Source organism: Microcaecilia unicolor, chromosome 8, assembly GCF_901765095.1.
Source record: "Microcaecilia unicolor chromosome 8, aMicUni1.1, whole genome shotgun sequence".
NCBI classification, from domain to species: domain Eukaryota; kingdom Metazoa; phylum Chordata; class Amphibia; order Gymnophiona; family Siphonopidae; genus Microcaecilia; species Microcaecilia unicolor.
This window is the reverse complement of record NC_044038.1, coordinates 145,010,470-145,035,136: the sequence shown is the minus strand read 5'-3', so window position 1 is coordinate 145,035,136 and position 24,667 is coordinate 145,010,470. Positions and strand designations below refer to the sequence as shown.

The 24,667-nt window shown below is 46.7% G+C and overlaps 1 protein-coding gene across 2 annotated transcripts in view; it reads left to right on the top strand.

The window, feature by feature from the left end:
- DIAPH1 (diaphanous related formin 1) overlaps positions 1-24,667 on the top strand; it is a 676,165-nt gene that overhangs the window by 440,690 nt on the left and 210,808 nt on the right. For both annotated transcript variants that reach the window (XM_030213536.1, XM_030213537.1), the window contains one exon: positions 14,663-14,757. In XM_030213536.1, the coding sequence (XP_030069396.1) occupies positions 14,663-14,757 (95 nt within the window). The remainder of the gene's footprint in view (positions 1-14,662; positions 14,758-24,667) is intronic.

Genomic DNA, 24,667 nt, shown 5'->3' with positions numbered 1-24,667 from the left:
TAACCTAGGTAAGTCTGCAGGGCTTACCAGTTCTTTCAGGTTCTTCCCCCTAGAAAAGGCAATCTGTAAGCAATGTTGATAAAATAAAGGATGCATTTGCATAATGTCTGCATTTTTATTAATGATTTTAGCCACCTTTTCCCCTCCCCTCGTGTATTTTAGAACAGAAGTCTCTCAACTGGCTTATTCAAATCGTTAATAGAAGATCGCTGTCATTGAATTTAACCAAAGTATAAGTTCTTACAACTCTAGCAGAATATCCACATTGTATTAAATTGGATCCCAGCTTCTTTGCCTGGATTTTAAAATCTTCCTTAACATCGCAAATCCTCTGAAACCTCAAAAACTGAGACTAAGGCAAGCTATCCTTTAAAACGTGGGGATGACAACTCCCATATTGAAGAAGGGAATTTCTGTCGGTAGACTTCTTAAACATCTTAGTGCTAAAATACCTTTCCTTGTCATCAAGCAGATGAAGCCATTACGTATGGGTTATGTCCATCAACCAGCAGGGGAGATAGAGAGCACTCAAACTTCCACAGTGCCCTCTTGGCGAGCTAGCTCCACTGCCTCTTCAGTATTCTCTATCTCCCTTAGCAGGGTGGCTGCAGCTTGTTCGAGCTCCAGAAAAATCTGCCGGGAGGTGGTTCCTGGCTTGCCAGTTGTTAACCGGGGTGTTGGAGGCTATAGCAGCTTCACTTTAAAGGCACATAGGTTAGCCCTTTCCCTGCCTTACCCATACCTCTGTGGATGTGGACATATTGCCTTGCTTTCCCTGTCCTTACCCACCAACAGTGGATGCAGGCATATAGGTTCGCCCTTTCCCTGCCTTTCCCACTCATCTGAGCCTCCGGAGTCTTCAATACCTCTGCTTTCCTCACAGCTTAAAAAAAAAAAAAAAAGTTGCGTCGCGTTTTTAAACGCAGAGATGCTGGAACAGAGGTTTTTGACCTGATTTTCAGCAGGATCGTAGTTGTACACTAGATCCTTTGAGGTAAGAGTGTTTTCCAACTCCTCCGGGGTGGGCCCGCGATCGGGGCGATTTTGGCGCGAAACCGCCATTTTGGATTTTACCGCCGTTTTTTCGGCGATGGCTGCGGACAATGTAAAGCGCTGTTCCACTTGTGGCAAGCGCAAATCAGCAACAGGGCTCTGTAAATCATGCTGTACTGGTGTAGGAGCCGGCCCGAGCATGGCAAGCGATGTTTCTTCCCGCTCTGAGCTGGCAGCGGGCGCCATTTTGCTTACACCGCATGGCACGGCCTCCGTGGACACGGAGAGACCTGAGCCGGGTGGGGCACCTCGAGATGAGGTTATTTCAGGAGTGGCTAGCACCAGACAGGATTTGGGTGCCCAGGGTGAGATTTTCTCCCCGGATTTTGTGCTTTTGCTGCATAAAGCATACATGATGAAAAGAGCCCTTCCTCAAGGGTCGCCTGAGGCTCCTCTGATTGCCCCCCCGATGGATTCTGGCCTGGGACTGCCCAGTGAGGCTTTTTTCCCCGGATGCTTGGCCTAAAGATAAGCGCAGAAGGGTTAATTCCCCTTCAGATTGTGGTGCACCTTTTTCCCCCCCGTGGTCGGGGTGTGAGGATTCGGAGAACTCTGACAGACGTTCTTGGTCTGAGGAACCAGAGTCAGGTGCGGATTTACCACAGGATCTGGATGATTCCTCCGCGGTGAGGATTTTCCACCGATGAGCTGCCAGCGCTTATTTCAGATACCCTGCAGGCCCTCTCGATTGAAGATCCTGACAGTGGCATGGCCTCCTCGGGTAATCCCAGGATGGCTAGTACCAAGAAAGCTGCTCGGGCCTTCCCTTTGCATGACTCCATCCTAGAGCTTGTTTCGGCTCAGTGGGCTGACCCCGAGGGACCTTTGAGAGTTTCCAGGGCTATGGGGCAGTTATACCCTCTGCGTGAGGGACATATGGCTCGTTTTCAAATGCCTACAGTGGATGCCCTAGTCACTGCGGTGACAAAGAGAACTACCCTCCCTGTTGAAGGAGATGTTGCCCTGAAGGATGTTCAAGACCGTAGGCTGGAAACAGCATTGAAACGGTCCTTTGAAATTGCAGGTCTCACTGTTCGGGCGTCTGCATGCAGCTGTTATGCTGTGAGAGCCTGCCTAGCTTGGCTGCAACAGGCAGTGGCTCAGCCCGGAGATGGAGCGGAGCCCTTCTTGGATGTGGGTCCGCAGATGGAGGTGGCCTTGTCCTTTCTGGCTGATGCCCTTTATGACCTTGTCAGAGCTTCGGCTAAACAAATTTCAGTAGCAGTGGCGGCTCGCCGTTGTCTGTGGCTACGACACTGGGCAGCGAGGTCTGTACGAGGAGTGGACCGCCTGGCCCTTAGAGGAAGGCCTCTAAGCAAAGGTTGGTGAAGTTGCCTTTTCAAGGACTTCTCCTATTTGGTGAGGAGTTGGAGAAAATTGTGAAAGGCCTGGGTGATCCAAAACCCCAGCGCTTGCCCGAAGATAGGCAGAGGCCTTCCTCTAAGGGCCAGGCGGTCCACTCCTCGTACAGACCTCGCTTCCGTGAAGCTAGACGGTACCGCCCGGGGCGTTCTGCTGGGTTCACTTCACGTGCCCGTGGTCAGCAGAGGAACTCCTTTCGCTCGGACAAGCGTTCCGCAGCCGGTGGCTCAAGACCAGGAGTTCAGGGGCGACCCTCTCAATGATGGTGCGCCAGCCCTCTCCTCGATGCCTGTCATCGGAGGACGGCTTTCCCTCTTTGTTGAGGAGTGGGCCAAGATTTCCTCAGATCAGTGGGTTCTGGACCTGATCAGAGATGGATACAGAATAGAATTCAACGCCCCAGTAAGAGACGTGTTTGTGGAGTCCCGATGCGGTTCTGCCGTCAAACAGGCGGCGGTGGAGGAGACTTTACAAGGTCTGATTCAGTTAGGGGCTGTGACCCCGGTGCCTCCCGCCGAGCAAGGCTGCGGCCGATACTCCATCTACTTTGTGGTGCTGCGAAAAGGTGGGTCCTTTCGCCCTATTCTGGACTTAAAAGAAGTGAACAAGTCCCTGAGAGTGCGGCATTTCCACATGGAATCCCTGCAATCCGTCATTGCCGGCGGTTCAGCCAGGAGAGTTTCTCACATCTCTAGACCTGAAAGAAGCTTACTTGCACATACCGATTTGGCCCCCGCACCAGAAGCTTCTGAGGTTTGCGGTGTTGGGAAAACATTTCCAGTTCAGGGCCTTGCCTTTTGGCCTCGCCACAGCTCCCTGAACCTTTTCGAAGGTAATGGTGGTAGTAGCTGCTTTTCTCAGGCGAGAAGGTATCAGGGTTCACCCGTACCTAGACGACTGGCTCATCAGAGCAGACTCTGCAACAGAGAGCTTACAAGCTACAGCCAGAGTGGTCTCAGTACTGCAATCTCTAGGCTGGGTCGTCAATATGGCCAAAAGTCACCTGTCCCCTTCACAATCTCTAGAGTTTTTGGGGGCCAGGTTCGACACAGTCTTGGGCTATGTGTTCCTACCCGAGCTAAGGCGGTGCAAGCATCAGAATCAGGTCCATCTGCTCCTGAGGATGCCCTGCCCGCGAGCTTGGGACATTGTCCAGCTGCTGGGATCGATGACAGCCACGATGGAAGTGGTACCCTGGGCGAGAGCGCACCTGAGATCTCTCTACAGTATTCCCTACTCCGGAGATGGTCTCCTATTTCTCAGGATTACCAATGCAGACTTACTTGGCTCCCTGCGGCCCGTCTCATGGAGTGGTGGCTCTCGGACAGCATGCTGCGGCGAGGAATGCCGCTGACGCTCCCCGTTTGGTGCCTAGTGGTAACCAGCCTGAAGGGCTGGGGCGCACACTGCAAGGGGAAGCATGCCCAGGGTCTATGGACACCCGAGGAGTCGGAGTGGTCCATCAACCGCCTAGAGTTGAAAGCGGTGTTTCAGGCGCTTCTGGCCTTTCAAGTGACCCTGGAAGGATTGGATGTCAGAGTGATGTCGGACAACACGACAACGGTGGCCTATATAAATCGACAAGGCGGAACAAGGTGCAGAGCACTAGCCGCGCAGGCTGAACTGATTTGCCACTGGGCCGAGCTGCATCTTCAGTGTCTGTCGGCAGCTCATATTGTAGGTCAGAGCAATGTGCAGGCGAATTATCTGAGCAGGCATCAGATCGATCCAGCAGAATGGAATCTGGCAGACGAAGTATTCCTGCAGACCTGTGCCAAATGGGGCAAGCCCGTGATGGATCTAATGGCGACAAGTGCCAATACCAAAGTCACTTGCCTCTTCAGCAGACGGAGAGATCCTCGCTCGGCGGGGTTGGATGCCTTGGCTCAACCCTGGCCTCCGGGTCTACTTTATGTGTTTCCCCCATGGCCCTTGATAGGGCGCCTGCTCTTGCGGATTCGGCTGCACCCAGGAGAAGTGGTCCTCATCGCCCCGGATTAGCCAAGGAGACCTTGATATGCAGACCTCCGACAGATGCTCCTGGAGGCTCCTCTACCGTTACCTCTGGTACCGAACCTGTTGACTCAGGGACCGGTAGCCATGGAGAACGCCAGCCGCTTTGGTCTTACGGCATGGCTATTGAGAGGGCGCAATTGAGGGATAAAGGCTATTCCAATAAAGTTATTTCCACTCTCCTGCAAGCCCGCAAGCGGTCCACGTCTGTGGCTTATGCCAGGATTTGGTGCCTGTTTGAGTCTTGGTGTGCTTCCAGAGCCATTGCTCCAATGCGGGCTCCTGTCTCGCCGATTCTGGACTTTTTGCAGGAAGGTGTACAAAAAGGCTTGGCCTATAATTCCCTGCGGGTGCAGGTGGCAGCGTTGGCCTCCCTTCGTGGTAAGGTGGAAGGCGTGTCTTTGGCTGCTCACCCAGATGTGGCACGGTTTCTTAGAGGGGTGCTTCGGCTCTGACCTCCAGTGCGAGCACCCTGTCCAGCTTGGAACCTGGGGCTAGTTTTGAAAACCCTGCAGGCATCTCCTTTTGAGCCGCTTCGGCGAGCATCGGAGAAAGACTTGACACTGAAGGCCGTTTTTCTGGTGGCCATTACCTCGGTGAGACGGGTGTCAGAGCTCCAGGCGCTGTCCTGTAGAGACCCATTTCTGCAATTTTCAGAGTCCGGAGTCACGGTTCGGACAGTGCCTTCCTTTATGCCTAAGGTGGTTTCAGCCTTTCACTTAAACCAGCCTATTTTCTTGCCCTCTTTTTCAGAGGAAGAGTTTCCAGAATCTTTTGGGCAGCTGCACCTTTTGGATGTGCGCAGGACTCTGCTGCAGTATCTGCGAGTTACTAACTCTTTCAGGACTTCTGATCATCTGTTTGTTTTGCTATTCGGTTCTCGCAGAGGGTCTCCAGCGTCTAAAACCACTATTGCCCGCTGGCTCAAAGAAATTATCTTTTCAGCTTATCTGCTGGCCGGCAGGGTTCCACCTGTAGCCTTTAAGGCACATTCTACTAGAGCGATTTCTTCCTCTTGGGCTGAAACTGGAGCACTCTCTCTTCAAGAGATATGCAGTGCAGCGACATGGGCTTCTAAGCTCTCCTTTGCCCGACATTACAGGCTGGATGTGGCTGCCAGGAGGGATGCGCGTTTTGGTGCACAAGTGCTAGCGCGTGGTGTGGCTTGTTCCCACCCTATCTAGGGATTGCTTTGTTACATCCCATACGTAATGGCTTCATCTGCTTGATGACAAGGAAGGGAAAATTAGGTTCTTACCTTGGTAATTTTCTTTCCTTTAGTCATAGCAGATGAAGCCATGAGCCCTCCCTGTATGATTGTCTGTATGCTGTGAATCTGTTTTTCAGGTTCTGTTCTAATTTCCTGAAGTTCCTTCCTTGGGAGAAAGTTGGAAAACAATCTTCAGGATTCATGTTCAGTTTAAATTTAGGAGGATGTGTTCATTCCCTCCAGGAGGCGCGTGTGTTCCCCTCCAGTTCTATAAATAGGAGGATGAGTTCATTCCCTCCAGTGTGTTGGGAGGATGTGTGATTCCCTCCAGGAGGCGCGTGTGTTCCCCTCCACTTATACAATAAGGAGGATGAGTTTATTCCCTCCAGGAGGATGTGCATTCCCTCCTTTATGAGTTCATGCCCTTGTGATGGGCCATCGTTCGCTGTGAGGAAAGCTCTTGTGATTCCCATTGCGGTTTGCCATACTGCTTTGGAAGCTTCAAATACTGAAGAGGCAGTGGAGCTAGCTGGCCAAGAGGGCACTGTGAAAGTTTGAGTGCTCTCTATGTCCCCTGCTGGTTGATGGACATAACCCATACGTAATGGCTTCATCTGCTATGACTAAAGGAAAGAAAATTACCAAGGTAAGAACCTAATTTTCCCATTTTGCCAAAGAATCTCACTATCCAAAAATTGGATACTCATTGCTAAGCTTTGTGAAATAAATTGAATGGCTGGATTGCTTTGATTGAACCTAGGACGCAAAATCATTCAGTGTCTTTTGGTTCCCTCCCAATAACAGGAACACATCATCAATAAACCCCCACCAAAACAAAATCATGCTCTGAAAAGATTATCTTTTCAACCACTGATCTTCAAAATCTACAAAAGTTGCCTCCATAGCTACTCCCATCAACTGAAGAAAAAAAGTACCTTGAAAAAGAAAAAAAAATTTCCTGCAATGCAACTGTATTTAATTCAAACAAAAACTGTAGGTGCCGCCACTAGCTTGGGTCTCCTTTCGAGTGCTTCCCATACCACTCTGAATGCTTGATCATGTGGGATTGATGTATACAACGATTTAATATTGAGGGTGACTAAAAGAATATCTGTAGTTGCTATTACATCTTTCAACAAAATCAAGCAATTTTAGTGTCTCATATATAGGAGAATGTAAGAGCTGCCAGGGGTTTTTAAAAAATGGTCCACAGACTAGAGAAACATAGCGGATCCAAAACCAAGGCTCTAGATGGCAGGATTGGACAGCCAGGAGGTTTCGCAAGGCTTTTATGTACCTTATGCAAGGTGTATAAAACCAATACCATGGGAAATTTAACATTCAGAAACCCAAATTTTCTTACTGTCAAAAAGCCACCTTCTATGCCTTTATTAGTGGTATCTTTTATTGTTGCTTACAAACGTGGTGTAGGATCCTCATCTGTACAGCATTGCATCTGTCAATTGAGACTTGATTTCTGAAAACATAATTGTTGCAATTTTGCACAATCACAACTCCACCTTTGTCAGCCCTCTTGTTAACCATTTCTCTATTTTGTTGTGAAGCTGATAAAGATTTCCTTTCATCTTTAGTGACAGTCATTCAAAAGCGCATGGCATGGAACATGGTATCTTTCAAAGATATCACCAAAACCAGGATAACCAGTGGGACACTATCATACCAGGGTACAAATTATATTGTAGTGATAGGGTGGATCGAATTGGTGGAGGGATAGCATTGTATGTTAAGGAGGGCCAAATAGATTGAAAATTCTGCAGGAAACAAAACACATCTTGGAATCCCTATGGATTGAAATTCCATGTATAAAGGGGAAAAGGATAGTGATAGGAGTGTACTATCGTCCACCTGGCCAGGATGAACAGACAGATGTAGAAATATCAGAAATTAGGCAGGCTAACAAACTGGGGAACACAATAATGATGGGTGATTTTAATTACCCCGATGTTGACTGGGTAAATATAACAGGGCATGCTAGGGAGGTAAAATTCCTTGACGAAATCAAGGACTGCTTTGTGGAGCAACTGATACAGGAGCTAACAAGAGGAGGAAAAATTCTAGACTTTGTCCTTAGTGGAGCATATGATGTAGTGTAGGAGGTAATGGTGCTGGGGCTGCTTGATAACTGATCGTAATATGATCAGATTTGATATTGACTTTGGAGCAAATACACACAGGAAATCCAATATGTTGGCATTTAACTTTGAAAAAAGGAGACTATGATAAAAAGAGAAGAACAATGAAAAAAAAACTTAAGAGGAGCAGCTGTAAAGGTCAAAGATTTACATCATGTGTGGATGGTGTTCAAAAATACCATCCTGGAAGCTCAGGCCAAATATATTCCATGTATTAAAAAAGGAGGAAGGAAGAATATACGACAGCCAGTATGATTAAAAAGTGAGATGAAGGAAGCTATTAGAGCTGAAAGAAAATCCTTCAGAAAATGGAAAAAGGATCCGACTGAAAATAATAAGAAACAGCATAAGGAATGACAAGTCAAATGCAAAGCGCTGATAAGGAAGGTAAAGAGGGACTTTGAAAAAAAGATTGCACTGGAACTGTTAGTAATATGTAATTTATCTTTAAATTCAAGCATGGTACTGGAAGATTGGAGGGTGGCCAATGTAACACCGATTGATATAATGTATCTGGATTTTCAAAAGGCATTTGACAAAGTACCTCATGAAAGACTCCAGAGGAAATAGTAGAGTCATGGGATAGGAGGTAGTGTACTATTGTGGATTCAAAACTGGTTAAAAGATAGAAAACAGAGTAGAGTTAAATGGTCAGTATTTTCAGTGGAGAAAAGTAGATAGTGGGGTTCCCCAGCGGTCTGTGCTGGGACCGTTACTTTTTAACATATAAATGATCTAGAGATGGCAGTAACTAGTGAGGTAATTAAGTTTGCTGATGACACAGTTATTCAAAGTTGTTAAATCACAAGAGGATTGTGAAAAATTACAAGAGGACCTTACAAGACTGGGCATCCAAATGGCAAATGATGTTTAATGTGAGCAAGTGCAAAGTGATGCATGTGGGAAAGGCAATCTATAGCTACGTAATGCAAGTTTCCACATTAGGAGTCACCGACCGAGAAAGGGATCTAGGCGTCATTGTTGATGATACGTTGAAACCCTCTGCTCAGTGTTCAGTGGCAGCTAAGAAAGCAAATAGAATGTTAGGTATTATTAGGAAATGAATAGAAAACAAAAATGAAAAAGTTATAATGCATTTGTATTTCTCTGTGGTGTGACCGCACAAACGCCAGCGTTCTTTGGACTCCGTTATAATCCTCGGTCTAAAAAACTCTGCTCTTGTATAGTGAATAATCTTAATCAATCATGATCTTTCTTTCTTCTATATCGTATATTAGACAGTACTTTATGTTACTTAGCTTTAATCTTGCCCTACGGGGCTCTCCGTTTCGCTATATATAATAATATGCTTCTTCAGGGGGCCAAGCAACTTTTTGGCTGATCACGATATCTTATAGCATGGCGTCTCTGCTCCTATGACTCCGGTAGTGAAAAGCCTTTGTATCAGTCCATGCTGCAACCGCACCTCGAATATTGTGTTCAATTCTGGTCACCGCATCTCAATAAAGATACAGTGGAATTAGAAAAGGTACAGAGAAAGGCGACAATAATGATAAAGGGGATGGGGCAACTTCCCTATGATGAAAGACGAAAGTGACTAGGGCTCTTCAGCTTGGAGAAGAGATGGCTGAGGGGAGGTATGATAGAGGCCATAAAATAATGAGTGGAATGGAATGGGGTAGACGTAAATCACTTATTTACTCTTTCCAAAAATACTAGGACTAGGGGGCACACAATGAAGCTACAAAGCAGTAAAGTTAAAATGAATTAAAGAAAATATTTCTTTGCAAGGTTCCGCAATAGGTTCATGCAATATTTCATGCAAGGTTCCGCTTTAGGAGTTACGGAGCAAGAAAGGGGTCTGGGAGTTATCGTGGATAGAACGTTGAAATCTTCCGCTCAATGTGCTGCGGCGGCTAAGAAGGCGAACAGAATGTTGAGTATTATTAGAAAAGGGATGGAAAACAAGCATGAGGATGTTATAATGCCATTATATCGCTCCATGGTGCGACCGCACCTGGAGTATTGTGTTCAGTTCTGGTCGCCTCATCTCAAAAAAGATATAAAGGAATTGGAAAAGGTGCAGAGAAGGGCGACGAAAATGATAAAAGGGATGGGACGACTACCTTATGAGGAGAGGTTAAGATGGCTAGGACTCTTTAGCCTGGAGAAAAGGCGGCTGAGGGGTGATATGATAGAGGTCTACAAAATAATGAGTGGGGTAGAGCGGACAGATGTGAAGCGTTTGTTTACGCTTTCTAACAATAATAGAACTAGGGGACACAAGATGAAATTAGAATATGGTAGGTTTAAAACAAATTGGAGAAAGTTTTTCTTTACTCAGCGTGTGGTTAGACTCTGGAACTCATTGCCGGAGAAGGTAGTGACGGCAGCTGGCCTTGCTGAGTTTAAAGGGGGTCTGGACAGATTCCTGAAGGAAAAGTCCATTGATCGTTATTAAAGTCTGGGTTTTTGCCAGGTTCTTGGGGCCTGGATTGGCCGCTGTCGGAGACAGAGTGCTGGGCTTGATGGACCTTTGGTCTTTTCCCAGCGTAGCAGTGCTTATGTACTTATGTACTTATGCTCAATGTGTAATTAAATTCTGGAATTTGTAACCAGAGAAGTAAAAGCAGTTAGCTTATCGGGGTTTTAAAAAGGTTTGGATAGCTTCTTAAAAGAAAAGTCCATAAACCATTTTTAAAAAGACTTGGGGAAAATCCACTGCTTATTTCTAGGATAAGCAACATCCTATATAATTCTCACCTCCAACAGGATGTGCTTGGGACCATGCCTGCCGGAAGTGGTCTGCTAGGCAGGCACGCACTGACCTCAGTGACATCAGTGACAGACAATTTGGCAAAGCAAAACAATCTGAGTGCTGGCCATTAGGACACAGGTTTGATAGGAGAGTTTTAAAAGACTGAAGGAACCGAAAGTGTTAAATGGGGGGAGGGGGGAGTTCTGAACGACTGAAAGACATGAACATTTGGGAAAGGAAAACAATCTGAATGCTGGCCATTAGGACACAGGGTAGATAGGAGAGTTTTAAAAGACTGAAGGAAACGAAAGTGTTAAACTGGAGAGGGGGGGGGGGGGGGGGGGGAGAGTTGTGAATGACTGAAAGACATGCACATTTGGGACAGGAAAACAATCTCAATGCTGGCCATTAGCACACAGGGTACATAGGAGAGTTTTAAAAGACTGAAGGAACCAAAAGTGTTCGGGGGGGGGGGGGCAAGTTCTGAATGAATTAAAGAAATGAAAATTTATGAGAGGAACACAATCTGAATGCCGGCCATTTGTACACAGGGTAGATAGGACACTTTTTTTAAAAAAATGAAGGACGTGAAAGTATTACATCTTGGGGGAGGGGTGAGGAGGAAAGCGGTGGGGTATCCGGATACTTGGGCGTTAGGACCACGGGGGTACATAGACTTTTGAAAGCCTTAAGGAACCCAAAGTGTGGGAAGGAGGAGGAAAAAGAAGGGAGGGAACGGGGTGAGGGGCATTAGGAACAGGGGAGGGGGCCCTGTCACACACTCTCATTCTCACACACACACTGTCACACAGACAGTCTCACTCTGTCACACACCCGCACATTCACTCTGGCTCTCTCTCTCAAACATACACACTCCCAGGAAAACCTTGCTAGCGCCCGTTTCATTCATTCCAGAAAAAGGCCTTTTTTACTGGTAAAATATATTGTACTGTTTTTGGACCTTGCCAGGTACTTGTGACCTGGATTGACCACTGTTAGAAACAGGATGCTGGGCTTGATGGACCTTTGGTCTGTCCCAGTATGGCAATACTTATGTACTTATATGATTATCGCCAAAATAATTCTTAGAACATGCTGACTGGGAAACCACTTCCTTTAAGATTTTCATAACGGGATCAATAGAATGATCATTATCCATATTTTTATGTCAAAATACATTTTAAATTGCAATCTTCGAATGAAATGTTTTAAATCGATATGAAACTGAAAGATGTTAAACTATTTGCAGGACTAAATGACAGTCTTGTGGAAAGTAAAGAGCAATCAGATTTAGACAGAACGTGGTCAGACAAGTTAATCACCACTGATTTGTCAGGCGCTGGGAATGTTTCTGTGGACGAGTTCTGTTTATATTCCTCATAAGACCTCTACGGTAACCTCTGCCTCTTCGTGAAAAACCTTCCTCTAAAAAATCACCATTCCCATCACCTTCATCAGAGGAGCCACTCCCAGAGGAGAAATCTGAGAAATCACCACTTCCCAATATTGCTACTGTACTTGTACTTTGTTCTTTATACATCAAGGTGTAAGCACGGTTGTTCAAATGATCTTGCTCGTTCAGTTCAAATTTTTAAATTTTCAACTTTCTAATATCCCTGAAGATACGTGGAGGGGCATAATTGAAAGGGGCGCCCAAGTTTTTCTGAGGACGTCCTCGCAGGACGTCCCGGCGAAGGGGTGGGGAAACCCATATTATTGAAACAAGATGGGCATCCATCTTTTGTTTCAATAATACGGTCGGGGACGCCCAAATCTTGACATTTAGGTCGTCCCTAGAGAAGATCGTCCTTAGACTTGGTCGTTTCTGATTTTTGGGTATAATGGAAACTAAGGACGCCCATCTCAGAAACGACCAAATGCAAGCCCTTTGGTCATGGGAGGAGCCAGCATTCGTAGTGCACTGGTCCCCCTGACATGCCAAGACACCAACCGGGCACCCTAGGGGGCACTACAGTTGACTTCAGAAAAAGCTCCAAGGTGCATAGCTCCCTTACCTTGTGTGCTGAGCCCCCCCAAAACCCACTCCCCCCAACTGTACACCACTACCATAGCCATAAGGGGTGAAGGGGGGCACCTAGATGTGGGTACAGTGGGTTTCTGGTGGGTTTTGAAGGGCTCACATTTACCACCACAAGTGTAACAGGTGTGGCTGAAGCGCACTGCACCCACTAAAACTGCTCCAGGGACCTGCATACTGCTGTCATGGAGCTCGGTATGACATTTGAGGCTGGCAAAAATATTTAAAAAGGTTTTTTTTTTGAGGGTGGGAGGGGGTTAGTGACCACTGGGGGAGTAAGGGGAGGTGATCCCCGATTCCCTCCGGTGGTCATCTGGTCAGTTTGGGCACCTTTTTGTGGCTTGGTCGTAAGAAGAAAAGGACCAGGTAAAGTCGTCCAGGTGTTCGTCAGGGACACCCTTATTTTTCCATTATGGGTCGAGGATGCCCATGTGTTAGGCACGCCCAAGTCCCGCCTTCACTATGCTTCCGACACGCCCCCGGGAACGTTGGTCGTCCCCGCGACGGAAAGCAGTTGGGGACGCCCAAAATCGGCTTTCCATTATACTGATTTGGGCAACCCTATGAGAAGGACACTGATCTTAGGATTTGTGTCGAAAGAGGGGCTTCCTTCTCTTTCGAAAATAAGCCTGTTAGTGAATCCTTTAGCTTTTCATGTTCTTTTTTGAAATCTGACTGTGGTATTTTATCCTAAATCTTTTTAAATTCCTCATCCAAAGCAGCCTTCTCAATGTCCAAAACCAATTTACTTCTCTCCACTATCAAAAGCATGAGGTCCAGGGAACACTGATTAAGGATCCTATTCCAGTGCGCCACAAGCTCTGTATTATCCCTAAAAACTTGAAGGACTTTCTGTATCAGCATACCTTGTGGTATTACAATATTCAATTTAAATGGCACTGGTCAATTTTATCTTTATAGCAGTCTTCAGTTTAGAAGCCAAAGTATCGCAATCCTGTCTGTCTGGACCCACCATAATGGAACAAAATTGGAGCTGCAGCTGTTCGGCAGAGAATCTAAAACCAGTCTTCCAAGAACTCGCCATCATGTAGTAAAGATGAAACAAGGATTGGAAGTAAACCTAGCCACACCATATATCTATGTTATGCCAGCTGTACAGATCTGATGTTCTGTGCAACTCTGTGGGTTAATTCCCTCTTTGCATTGCCTACCCTTCCTTTCCTGCTTTAAGGATAGTGTTTATAACTACCTACTGTCAATTTTGCTTCCTAATTATGAGATCCTTTGATACAAAGGAACCGCCATTAACATTCACATTTTGGCATTTTCCATTTTTTCTTCCATTCTTTTCTTCAGGAATGGAAAAGAAATTCAGTTGGAAATACCATATCCTATTTTCATTGTTCTTAGGCTATTCCTTACGGAGATCTGTTGGGAGAAAGTTGAACACAGGAGGAATTGGGTGCAGAAGGAAAAGAGCGTTAGGAGGTAGGCGTAGGAAGATGGAAAGGATTAGATATGTGATAGCAATAAGGATAATGGGAAACATGGTCAATGTATAACATTCGTCGGTAAGAATCATGTGGGCAGGCTTTAGTTAAGTTGAATTGTTAGGGTAGGCTTTCTTGAAGGGATATGTCTTCAATGTTTTTCTGAAGGGCAAAAGGCCATTGATTTTTCGGATGGATCTTGGTAGAGTGTTCCAAAGCTGGCTACCCAAAAAGGAAAAATTGGATGCGTAGGAGGATTTGTACTTAATACCTTTGCAGTTGGGAAGGGCTATATGCCTCCATTGCTACTGTATGTATTAATATATATTATTTATTACTGTCTATGCCATTCTGACTGGCAGTTTGTTCATGAGCACCATTCCTTGTCTATTTGAAATACTGAACATTCTATGACTGCACGATACCCTTAAGGGGCAAGTCACAAAGAACCACTTTCCTTCTCTCTCTACGTCTACTGGTTGAAGGACATAACCCACTAGTTCTAGACAAGTCTGGTAGGACTAAGGAAAGAAAATTATCAGGTAAGACATAATTTTTCCATCTGTTCTCTTAACTAACTTAATTTAGAAGTAAAAGAAGCAATTTGTGGTTAGCATTCTTGATAGTTCATATTAATTCTGGAGAGTTTTATTCCCGTTACAGCTATCTTCCTGGGCTCGTTTCGTATGCCATACCAAGAGATTAAAAATGTGATATTAGAAGTGAATGAGACAGTATTGACAGAGTCATTGGTGCAGGTAAGTGAGTACTAATTGGAGACATATAAAGAGAACTTGATAACTAATACATTATTATATCTTGTAGACTGAATTTATTGCTTTCCCTAAGAATCTCTATTTCGTCTTTGTTTACAAGGAATGTGAGTTATTGTTTAGCACTTTTAGGTCAGTTTATGTTGATTTTTTTCACTGTTTCATAATTGCATGTATTATCAAGGCCTTAGGTAAAACAGAATAAATCAGCAGTTCCCAAACTGTGCGCCGCAGCACCCTGGTGCGCCGCAGCACCCTGGTGCACTGCAGCAAACTCCCTGGGGTGCCAAGGCAAAACAACAAAAAAGGCAAGTGCAGGGCTGCAGCAGCCTTCAAGCATGTGCTGTCATTTCTGCCGGTCCTCTGCCTTGGAACTGGAAGTTGATGTCAGAGAGAGCAGTGGACCAGCAGAGCCGACAGCACATGCCTGAAGGCTTCTTCAGCTGCAGCCCTGCGTTTTATTTTTTTATTTTTGTCGTGTCCACTGGGGACACAGAGCAGATGGCCTTCGGAACTCGCTTTTGCTGCCAAGGAGGTTGGATAAAAACAGGAGACGGGATAAAGTCAAAAAGCTGAATTCAGTAGGTCAGTCTCTGTTTCCCCTTCCCATTATTATTAGCATTTAGCATTTGTATAGTGCTACCAGACGCACGCAGTGCTGAATACCTGATACAAAGAGACAGTCCCTGCTCAAAAGAGCTTACAATCTAAATAATACAGACAGACAAGACAGTTATGGGTGAGGGAAGTAAAGGGGGAGAAGGAAGGAAGGGACAAGGGGAGGGCAATTGAGTACTGGCTAGGAGCTAAAAAGCAGCAGTGAAAAGGTGGGTTTTCAGCATAGATTTGAAAACAGGTAGAGATGGAGCTAGACGTATAGGTCCAGGAAGTCTAATCCAGGCATAAGGTGCTGCTAGAGAAAAGGAACGAAGCCTGCAGTTAGCAGTGGAGGAGAAGGGGGGCGACGAGAGATTTGTCCAGTGAGCAGAGTTCACGGGGAGGAATGTAGGGAGAGATGAGAGTGGAGAGGTAATCGGGGCTGCAGAGTGGATGCATTTAAAGGTCAGTACGAGAAGTTTAAACTGAATGCGGAAGCGGACAGGGAGCCAGTGAAGTGACTTGAGGAGTGGGCTAGTGTGAGTATAATGATTGTGGCGGAAAATAAGTCGTGCCGCAGAATTTTGGACAGATTGGAGAGGAGAGAGATGGCTGAGCAGAAGACCAGTGAGAAGTAAATTTCAGTAGTCCAAGCGAGACGTAACTAGGGTGTGGATAAGGGTTCTGGCAGCGTATTCAGAAAGGAAGGGGCAAATTTTGCTAATATTGTAGATAAAGAAACGACAGGTTTTGGCGATCTGTTGAATATGTGCAGAGAAGGAGAGAGAGGAATCAAAGATGACTCCAAGGTTACGAGCCGAGGAGATAGGGAGGATGTGAGAGCCATTAACAGAGATAGAGAAAGGGGGAAGAGGGGAGGTGGGTTTAGGGGGAAAAATGAGAAGTTCAGTTTTGGTCATGTTGAGCTTTAGATGGCGTTGAGACATCCAAGCAGCAATGTCGGACAAGGAGGCTGAGATGTTATCATGGATCGAGGTTGAGATTTCAGGGGTGGAGATGTAGATCTGAGAGTCATCAGCGTAAAGATGGTATTCCCATTCAAAACAAAGCAAGCAAACCTATGAGCCACTATATCCATGTTGTCATTCTTTATTGTTGGTAGCATTTTATATTTAATCACATATTTTCAAACATTCTGGCTAGTGCAGGATACAGATATACACAGAGAAATAAGAGAAAAACTTTTCATAGGTAGAGTAATAATTTGTTATAAATTGTAATCATTGTGTCATTTGGAGGGGCTGGTTGTAGGGACACCATAGCTTATCAAATTGTTAGCTTCATATAACCTTGATTTTCTAGAAGCAAGGCAGGTCTTCCATTGTGCGTTTTTTTGCTCACACCATTTGTAGGTGTCCTTTCTGTTGCAAGCAAGATTGTATCTTTTCATTGATTGGATTTTTCACTAAAGATTGTTTCTGCACAAGGCCCTTGATGCAGGTTTTTTTTTTTGCTGAAACATGGGCTGTGTCGGGTCTGTTAAGCATTGGTTTAACTCCCCCTCCCCCCCCCCCCCCCCCCCCCCCACACACACACACACACACTTTCATACTCTTGAAGGCTCCTTGTGCTTTTTTGCTCACCAGCTAATGTCCAAGGCCATTCCTACTGAGTTAATAGTTGAAAATGAATCCGGAGTACCTTCTTTTGACCTCCTGAAGTATCTGGCTGTCTCCAAAAGAGATAATTCAGTAATCTTTCATGTTCTGTATCAGAATACGTATGACATGAAAATCCCTATACTCCCTACTTCCAGTAAGAAGTTGGTTGCAAAGTTTTATGTCCAGGTAGCTGTGAATTTGACCAGGTCTGTTATACATGGTTGGTGAGGGCATCCTAAATTGAGCCAAGAAGTCTTCAACTAATTTTGTAATACCTCTACGCTGGGAATGTAAGACTTTGAACTATTTTAATAGAAGATATTAGCAGAAAGCTATACTTCAGAACTTCATTGCATATTATCTGATCTATGTGGTCAAATATTGACAAACGTTTGAGTTGGCACAACACTTCACTGCACACCTTCTTCAAAAGGCCCAATATAAGTTTAGTTCATGCTTTGCTTAAGATGAGGCATGCAAAAAGGATCTTGTCTGCTTGTCATGCATTTCTTTTGATACAGTTCTCATGGCTGAGAGTATCAGGCCCACATGAATACTTGCAGGAGACACTGCTGGCATACCATGAATAGGAGAAAATATTTTCAGAGGTGATGGGCCTTTTTCAAAAAAACCATACCACCTCTTCCAACAATCTCTTAGTTAATATGAATGACAGTACTAAAAATGCAGGTAACTGTCATCTAGGTAGACCTCCAAACTACAAGCATATGTATGTACATCAATCAGATTTCAATATTTAATAAATTTGAGTAAAGAAACAAGTCTCATAAGTACAAGCTAAATATTAAAACATATTTTGGTAGTAAAGAATTCAATATTGAAGGTAATTAAATGAAAGTATTGTTTGATTTGCCTGAAAATTTTAAATAAAGGAGCAGCAAAATGTTATTTTTGCTTAAGTTTGCAAAATTGCTAAGATCTGCACCAGCAGTACCCGGAGAGGTTCTGCAGGATTGGAGAAGAGCGAATTGTGGTCCCTCTTCACAAAAGTGGTGACAGAGAAGAAGCGGACACTACAGGCCAATAAGCTTCACTTCAGTTATTAGAAAAATAATGAAAGCGTTGCTGAAGGAAAGGATAGTGAATTTCCTGGAATCCAATGAGTTACAAGATCGAGGCAACATGGTTTTATCAAAGGTAAATCGTGCCAAATGAATCTGATGATTCAATTCTTTGACTGGGTGACCAGAAAATTGGATCGAGGTTGGCGCTAGATGTAATGTACTTGGCTCTTAAATAAAATTGACATGCTGAAGTTAGGACCCAACGTGGTGAACTGGTTTAGAAACTGGTTGATGGATGCCAGAGAGTGGTGGTCAATGGAATTCACTCGGAGGAAGGAAAGGTGAGTAGCCGAGTGCCTCAGGGATTGGTACGGGGGGTGATTCAGTATATTTGCAAGTGACATTGCCGAAGGGTTAAAAGATAAAGTTTCCTTTTTTGTGGATGATACCAAGATTTTGTAATAGGGTGGACATCCCGGAGGGAGAGGAAAACATGAAAAGGGATCTGCAAAAGTTAAGAAAGTGATCTAATGTTGGGCAATTAAACTTTAATGCAAAAAAGTGCAAAATGATGCATCTAGGGAGTAGAAATCCAGTATCCTGATTCCAACAGTGGCCAATCCAGGACACAAGTGCCTGGCAGAAACCCAGTTCATAGCACTATTTAATTCTGCCAATACCAGGGCAAGCAGTGGCTTTTCCTCATGTCCGTCTCAATAACAGACTATGGACTTTTCCTCCAGAAACTTGTCCAAACGTTTTTTAGACCTAGATGCGCTAACTGCCATTACCACATCCTTCAGCAACGAGTTCCAGAGCCTAACTATTCTTTGAGTGAGAAAATATTTCCTCCTATTTGTTTTAAGTATTTCCATGCTTGCTTATTCGCTCCAGACCGGCAGCTCCAGCTTCCCCCTGCTTGTTCCGGTTCATCTGCTCCAGCCTGCTTGTTCCAGTCCGCTTGTTCAAGTCCAGATGCCCCAGCATGTTCCAGTCCGCCTGATCCCAGCGTGTTCCAGTCCGCCTGATCCCAGCTTGTTCCAGTCAGATGCCCCAACGTGTTCCGGTCCGCCTGATCCCAGCGTGTTCCGGTCCGCCTGATCCCAGCTTGTTCCGGTCCGCCTGATCCCAGCTTGTTCCAGCTTGTTCCCAGCTTGTTCCAGTCCGCCGATCCAGCTTCCCCCTTGCTCGTTCCAGTCCATCTGCGCCAGCCTGCTTGTTCCGGTCCAAATGCTCTAGTGTGTTCCAATCTGCCTGATCCACCTGCTCCAAGCTCGTTCCAGTCTGCATGATCCAGCTTCCCCTTGCTTGTTCCAGTCCATCTGCTCCACCCTGCTTGTTCCAGTCCAAATCCTCTAGTGTGTTCCAGTCCGCCTGATCCGCCTGCTCCAAGCTCGTCCCAGTCTGCCCGATCCCAGCTTATTCCAGTCCACCGATCCAGCTTCCCATGCTTGCTCCAGTGTTCCAGTCCATCTGCTCCAGCCTACTTACCCCTGTACACCTGCCCAGCCTGCCTGCTCCAGTACATCTGCTCCAGCGTGCTCCAGTCCGCCTGATCCGCTGCGAGCCTCTCTACCATTGACTTACCTGCCTGCCTGCTGCTACCTTGTCAACCATTGACTTACCTGCCTGCCTGCTGCTACCTTGTCAACCATTGACTTAACTGCCTGCCTGCTGCTACCTTGTCAACCATTGACTTACCTGCTCACCTGCCTGCCTGCGAGCCTCTCATCCATTGACTTACCTGCCTGCCTGCTGTTAGCTTGTCAACTATTAACTTACCAGTCCATCAATTCCAAACCTCCAACCCAGCTCTCCATTCTATCTATCTGCTTAACACCTTAGTCACCACACAGTCACCTGCTACACCTCAGTCACTACGTATGGCTCCTATCCACATTCTCTTCCTTGCCCTGTCCCTTCCTAATCTCTTCTCCTCCCCACCCCCACTGTCCACCATTGGAACTCGTTGCCCTCCTGCCTGGCCCGCCACGGCATTACCCTTTTCACCCCCATCCCTCACCACATCACCATCCCTCTTATCCCCCTCCTCCATCCTAGCTCTCAACCTTCAACACTTCCTTCCTGCTATTAACCCATCCCCATTCCTCCTAAGTGCACCCCGTCTTCGTCACCCGTCCTCCCCCTCCCTCCTCCGCTCTCTCTTGCTCCTCCTCCTACTATCCACCGGAGACATTAACCCTAATCCAGGTCCCCCTCATCTGTCCCCGTCCTATCCATGTGGACGATCCCGGGATGTCTCCAATCCCCTCCTCCCCCCTTCTTCCCTCCCCTTCTCCTGCGCCTTGTGGAATGCCCACTCAGTCTGCAACAAACTGCCCTTCACCCACGATCTCTTCATCTCCCACTCCCTTCAACTGCTCGCCCTAACCGAAACCTGGATCTCCCCGGACGACTCTGCCTCAGTCACAGCCCTTTGCCATGGTGGTTACCTCTTCTCACACACTCCCCGCCCAGTTGGCCGCGGTGGAGGCGTTGGGTTACTACTCTCGCCCTCCTGTAGTTTCCAACCCCTCCTCCTACCGCAGTCTCACTGTTTCTCATCCTTTGAAGCCCACTCCATCCGGCTATTCAACCCGCTACCACTCAGAGTGGCAGTCATCTACCGCCCCCCTGATAAATCCTTCTCTTCCTTCCTTACCGACTTCGATGCCTGGCTCTCTGTCTTTCTTGAACCCTCATCTCCATCCCTCATTCTCGGAGACTTCAATATACATGTTGATGACCCATCCGACCCTCACGCTTTTAAGTTCCTCACCCTAACTTCCTCCTTCAACGTCCAGCTGTGCTCTACCACCCCTACTCACCGTGACGGCCATTGTCTTGACCTCGTCCTTTCCTCATCCGGCTCACCCTCCAATTTCCAAGCTTCAGTTCTTCCTCTCTCCGATCACCACCTGATCACATTCACAATTCTTCACCCCCCCCTCTGCCCTGCCCAACCTTAACCACCACCTCCAGGAATCTCCAGGCCATTGACCCCCTCACCTTATCCGCTAGTATCTCTAATCTCCTCCCATCCATCATGTCCTCCGAGACTGTCGACAAAGCAGTCTCCGCTTACAATGCCGCTCTCTCCTCTGCTCTGGACACCCTCGCACCATCCACCTCCCATCCCACAAAGCCTACTAATCCCCAGCCCTGGCTGACCCCTTGCATCCGTTACCTTCGCTCCTGCGCACGATCTGCCGAACGCCTCTGGAGGAAATTTCGTACTCATTCAGACTTCCTTCACTATAAATTCATGCTATCCTCCTTCCACTCCTCCCTATTCCTCGCAAAACAGGACTATTACACCCAATTGACCAATTCTCTCAGCTCCAACCCTCGTCGTCTCTTCGTCACCCTTAACTCTCTCCTCAAGGTGCCCCCCGCTCCCACTCCCCCCTCACTCTCTCCTCAATCACTGGCTGATTACTTCCACGACAAAGTGCAAAAGATCAACCTTGAATTCACTACCAAGCCATCACCCCCCACCCCCCCTCTTCACCCATTAACCCTCTCCCTCAACCAACCAACCCAGGCCTCCTTCTCCTCCTTTCCTGAGATCACCGAGGATGAAACCTCCCGCCTTCTTTCCTCCTCGAAATGCACCACCTGTTCCTCTGATCCCATCCCCACCAACCTACTTAACACCATCGCCCATACTGTCAACCCCTCCATCTGTCGCATCCTTAACCTCTCTCTCTCCACTGCAACTGTCCCTGACACCTTCAAGCACGCTGTAGTCACACCTCTCCTCAAAAAACCATCACTCGACCCTACCTGCCCCTCCAACTATCGCCCCATCTCTCTCCTACCCTTCCTTTCCAAAATACTTGAGCGCGCCGTTCACAGCCGCTGTCTTGCTTTTCTCTCCTCTAATGCCATCCTCGACCCACTCCAGTCCGGTTTCCGCCCTCTCCACTCGACAGAAACAGCACTCTCTAAAGTCTGCAATGACCTGCTCCTGGCCAAATCCAGAGGCCACTACTCCATCCTCATCCTCCTTGATCTTTCTGCCGCTTTTGACACTGTCAATCACGATTTACTTCTCGCCACACCGGCCTCAATTGGGTTCCAGGGCTCTGTCCTCTCCTGGTTCTCCTCCTATCTCTCCCACCGCACATTCAGGGTGCACTCTCATGGATCTTCCTCCACTCCCATCCCGCTATCTGCTGGAGTTCCCCAGGGATCTGTTCTTGGACCCCTTCTCTTCTCTATCTACACCTCTTCCCTAGGCTCACTGATCTCATCTCATGGCTTCCAGTATCATCTTTACGCTGATGACACCCAGCTGTATCTCTCCACACCAGACATCACCGCAGAGACCCAGGCCAAGGTATCGGCCTGCCTATCCGACATTGCTGCCTGGATGTCCAACCGCCACCTGAAGCTGAACATGTCCAAGATCGAGCTCCTCGTCTTTCCACCTAAGCCCACTTCTCCTCTTCCCCCACTCTCTATCTCAGTTGATGGCACCCTCATCCTCCCCGTCTCATCTGCCCGCAACCTCGGGGTCATCTTCGACTCCTCCCTCTCCTTCTCTGCGCATATCCAGCAGACTGCCAAAACCTGTCCCGTCTTCCTTTTCAACATCAACAAAATTCGCCCTTTCCTCTCTGAGCACACCACCCGTACTCTCGTCCACGCTCTCATCACCTCTCGTCTCGACTACTGCAACTTGCTCCTCACTGGCCTCCCACTCAGCCATGTATCCCCCCTTCAATCCATTCAGAACTCTGCCGCACGTCTCATATTCCGCCAGAACCGATATACTCATATCACCCCTCTCCTCAAGTCGCTTCACTGGCTTCCGATCAGATACCGCATCCAATTCAAGCTTCTCCTCCTTACTTACAAATGCACTCACTCTGCTGCCCCACCCTACCTCTCTACCCTCATCTCCCCCTACGTTCCTGCCCGTAACCTCCGCTCACATGACAAATCCCTCCTCTCAGTACCCTTCTCCACCATTGCCAACTCCAGGCTCCGCTCATTTTGCCTTGCCTCACCCTATGCCTGGAACAGTCTTCCTGAATCCCTACGCCAAGCCCCCTCCCTACCCATCTTCAAATCCTTGCTTAAAGCTCACCTCTTCAATGCTGCATTCGGAACCTAACCTTTTGAACATATAGGTTGCCCCAATCTGTTTGACCTATCTGATTAACTGTACATTTGTCTTTTTAGATTGTAAGCTCTTCGAGCAGGGACTGTCCTTCCATGTTGAATTGTACAGCGCTGCGTAACCCTAGTAGCGCTTTAGAAATGTTAAGTAGTAGTAGTAATTTCATTGAGTGTCCCCTGGTCTTTGTACTTTTTGAATGATTGAAAAATTGATTCACCTCCACCTGCTCTATACCACTCAGAATTTTGTAGACCTTCAATCATATCCCCCTTCAACCATCTCTTTTCCAAGCTGATAATGTCTTTAACCTTTCCTTATATGGAAACAGTTCCGTACCCTCTATCTTTTTGGTCGCTCTTCTTTGAACCTTTTCTAATTCAGCTGTATCTTTTTTTCACATACGACAACCAGAATTGAATGTGATACTCAAGGTAAAGTTGCACCATGGAGCCATGCAGAGGCATTATAATATTTTCGGTCTTATTTTGAATCCCTCTCCTAATAATTCCTAGCATCCTGTTTGCTTTTTTGGTTGCCACCACACCTGGGCAGATTTCAGCATATTGTCTACAATGAAATTGAGGTCTTTTTCTAAAGTGGACCCTAGCATCAGATAACTATGATTTAGATTATTCTTCCCAATGTACATCACTTTGCATTTGTCTACATTAAATTTCATCTGCCATTTGGATGCCCAGTCTTCCAGTTTCCTAAGGGACAGGGGAGATATGATACAAACGTTTAAATATTTGAAAGGTATTACTATATGAACAAATCTTTTCCAGAGTAGGAGAAGTGGTAAAACTAGAGGACATGAGCTGAGGTTGCGGGATGGTAGATAATGTCATGAAATTTTTCACGGAGTGGGTGGTTGATGCTTGGTATGCCTTCCCGAGGGAGATGTTAAAGTCAAAAGCGGTGATGGTATTCTAATAGGTGTGGGATGAACACACAGGATGTAGAAAATAGATGGTGTTAAAAAAAAAACCTGGGGTGCGTGTCAAGATGGCGGCATGCTGAGGTTCGCTGGCTGAGCTTGACTGAAGTTTATTAAACAAATTTCCTCTTTTTTTCTCGCTATGCCCCATACAAAACGAAAGGGGATAGTCAAAGCAGCTGCCTCGACTGCTAGGATGTCCTCCCCGCACCAACAAACGATAGAGCGGTTCGCCACAAGGCCACCTATCCCATCGACCGAGAGGGGCCCTGCTGTTTCCATGGGGGAAGAGGCCCTGGGAGATTTGGGGCTTGAAGTGTCACTCTCCCCTCTGGAGAATCATCCGCCGCCACTCCCTGAAGACCTTCTCCTTAGACGGGTCCCGCCTGACTCGGAAGTCGGTGAAGGTGGGGCCCTAGATCGAGGACCGAGTGAGACGAGTTTTAAAGGAGGCCTGGAATTTGGAAATTCTCAGGCTGAGCGTTTGGCTCAACCACAGAAACCAGTGGTGGTGATTCTGGAGAGCATATGGGAAGCTCTCCAGCGGACATGACGGTTGCCAGATCTGCTAAAGAAATAACGGAGC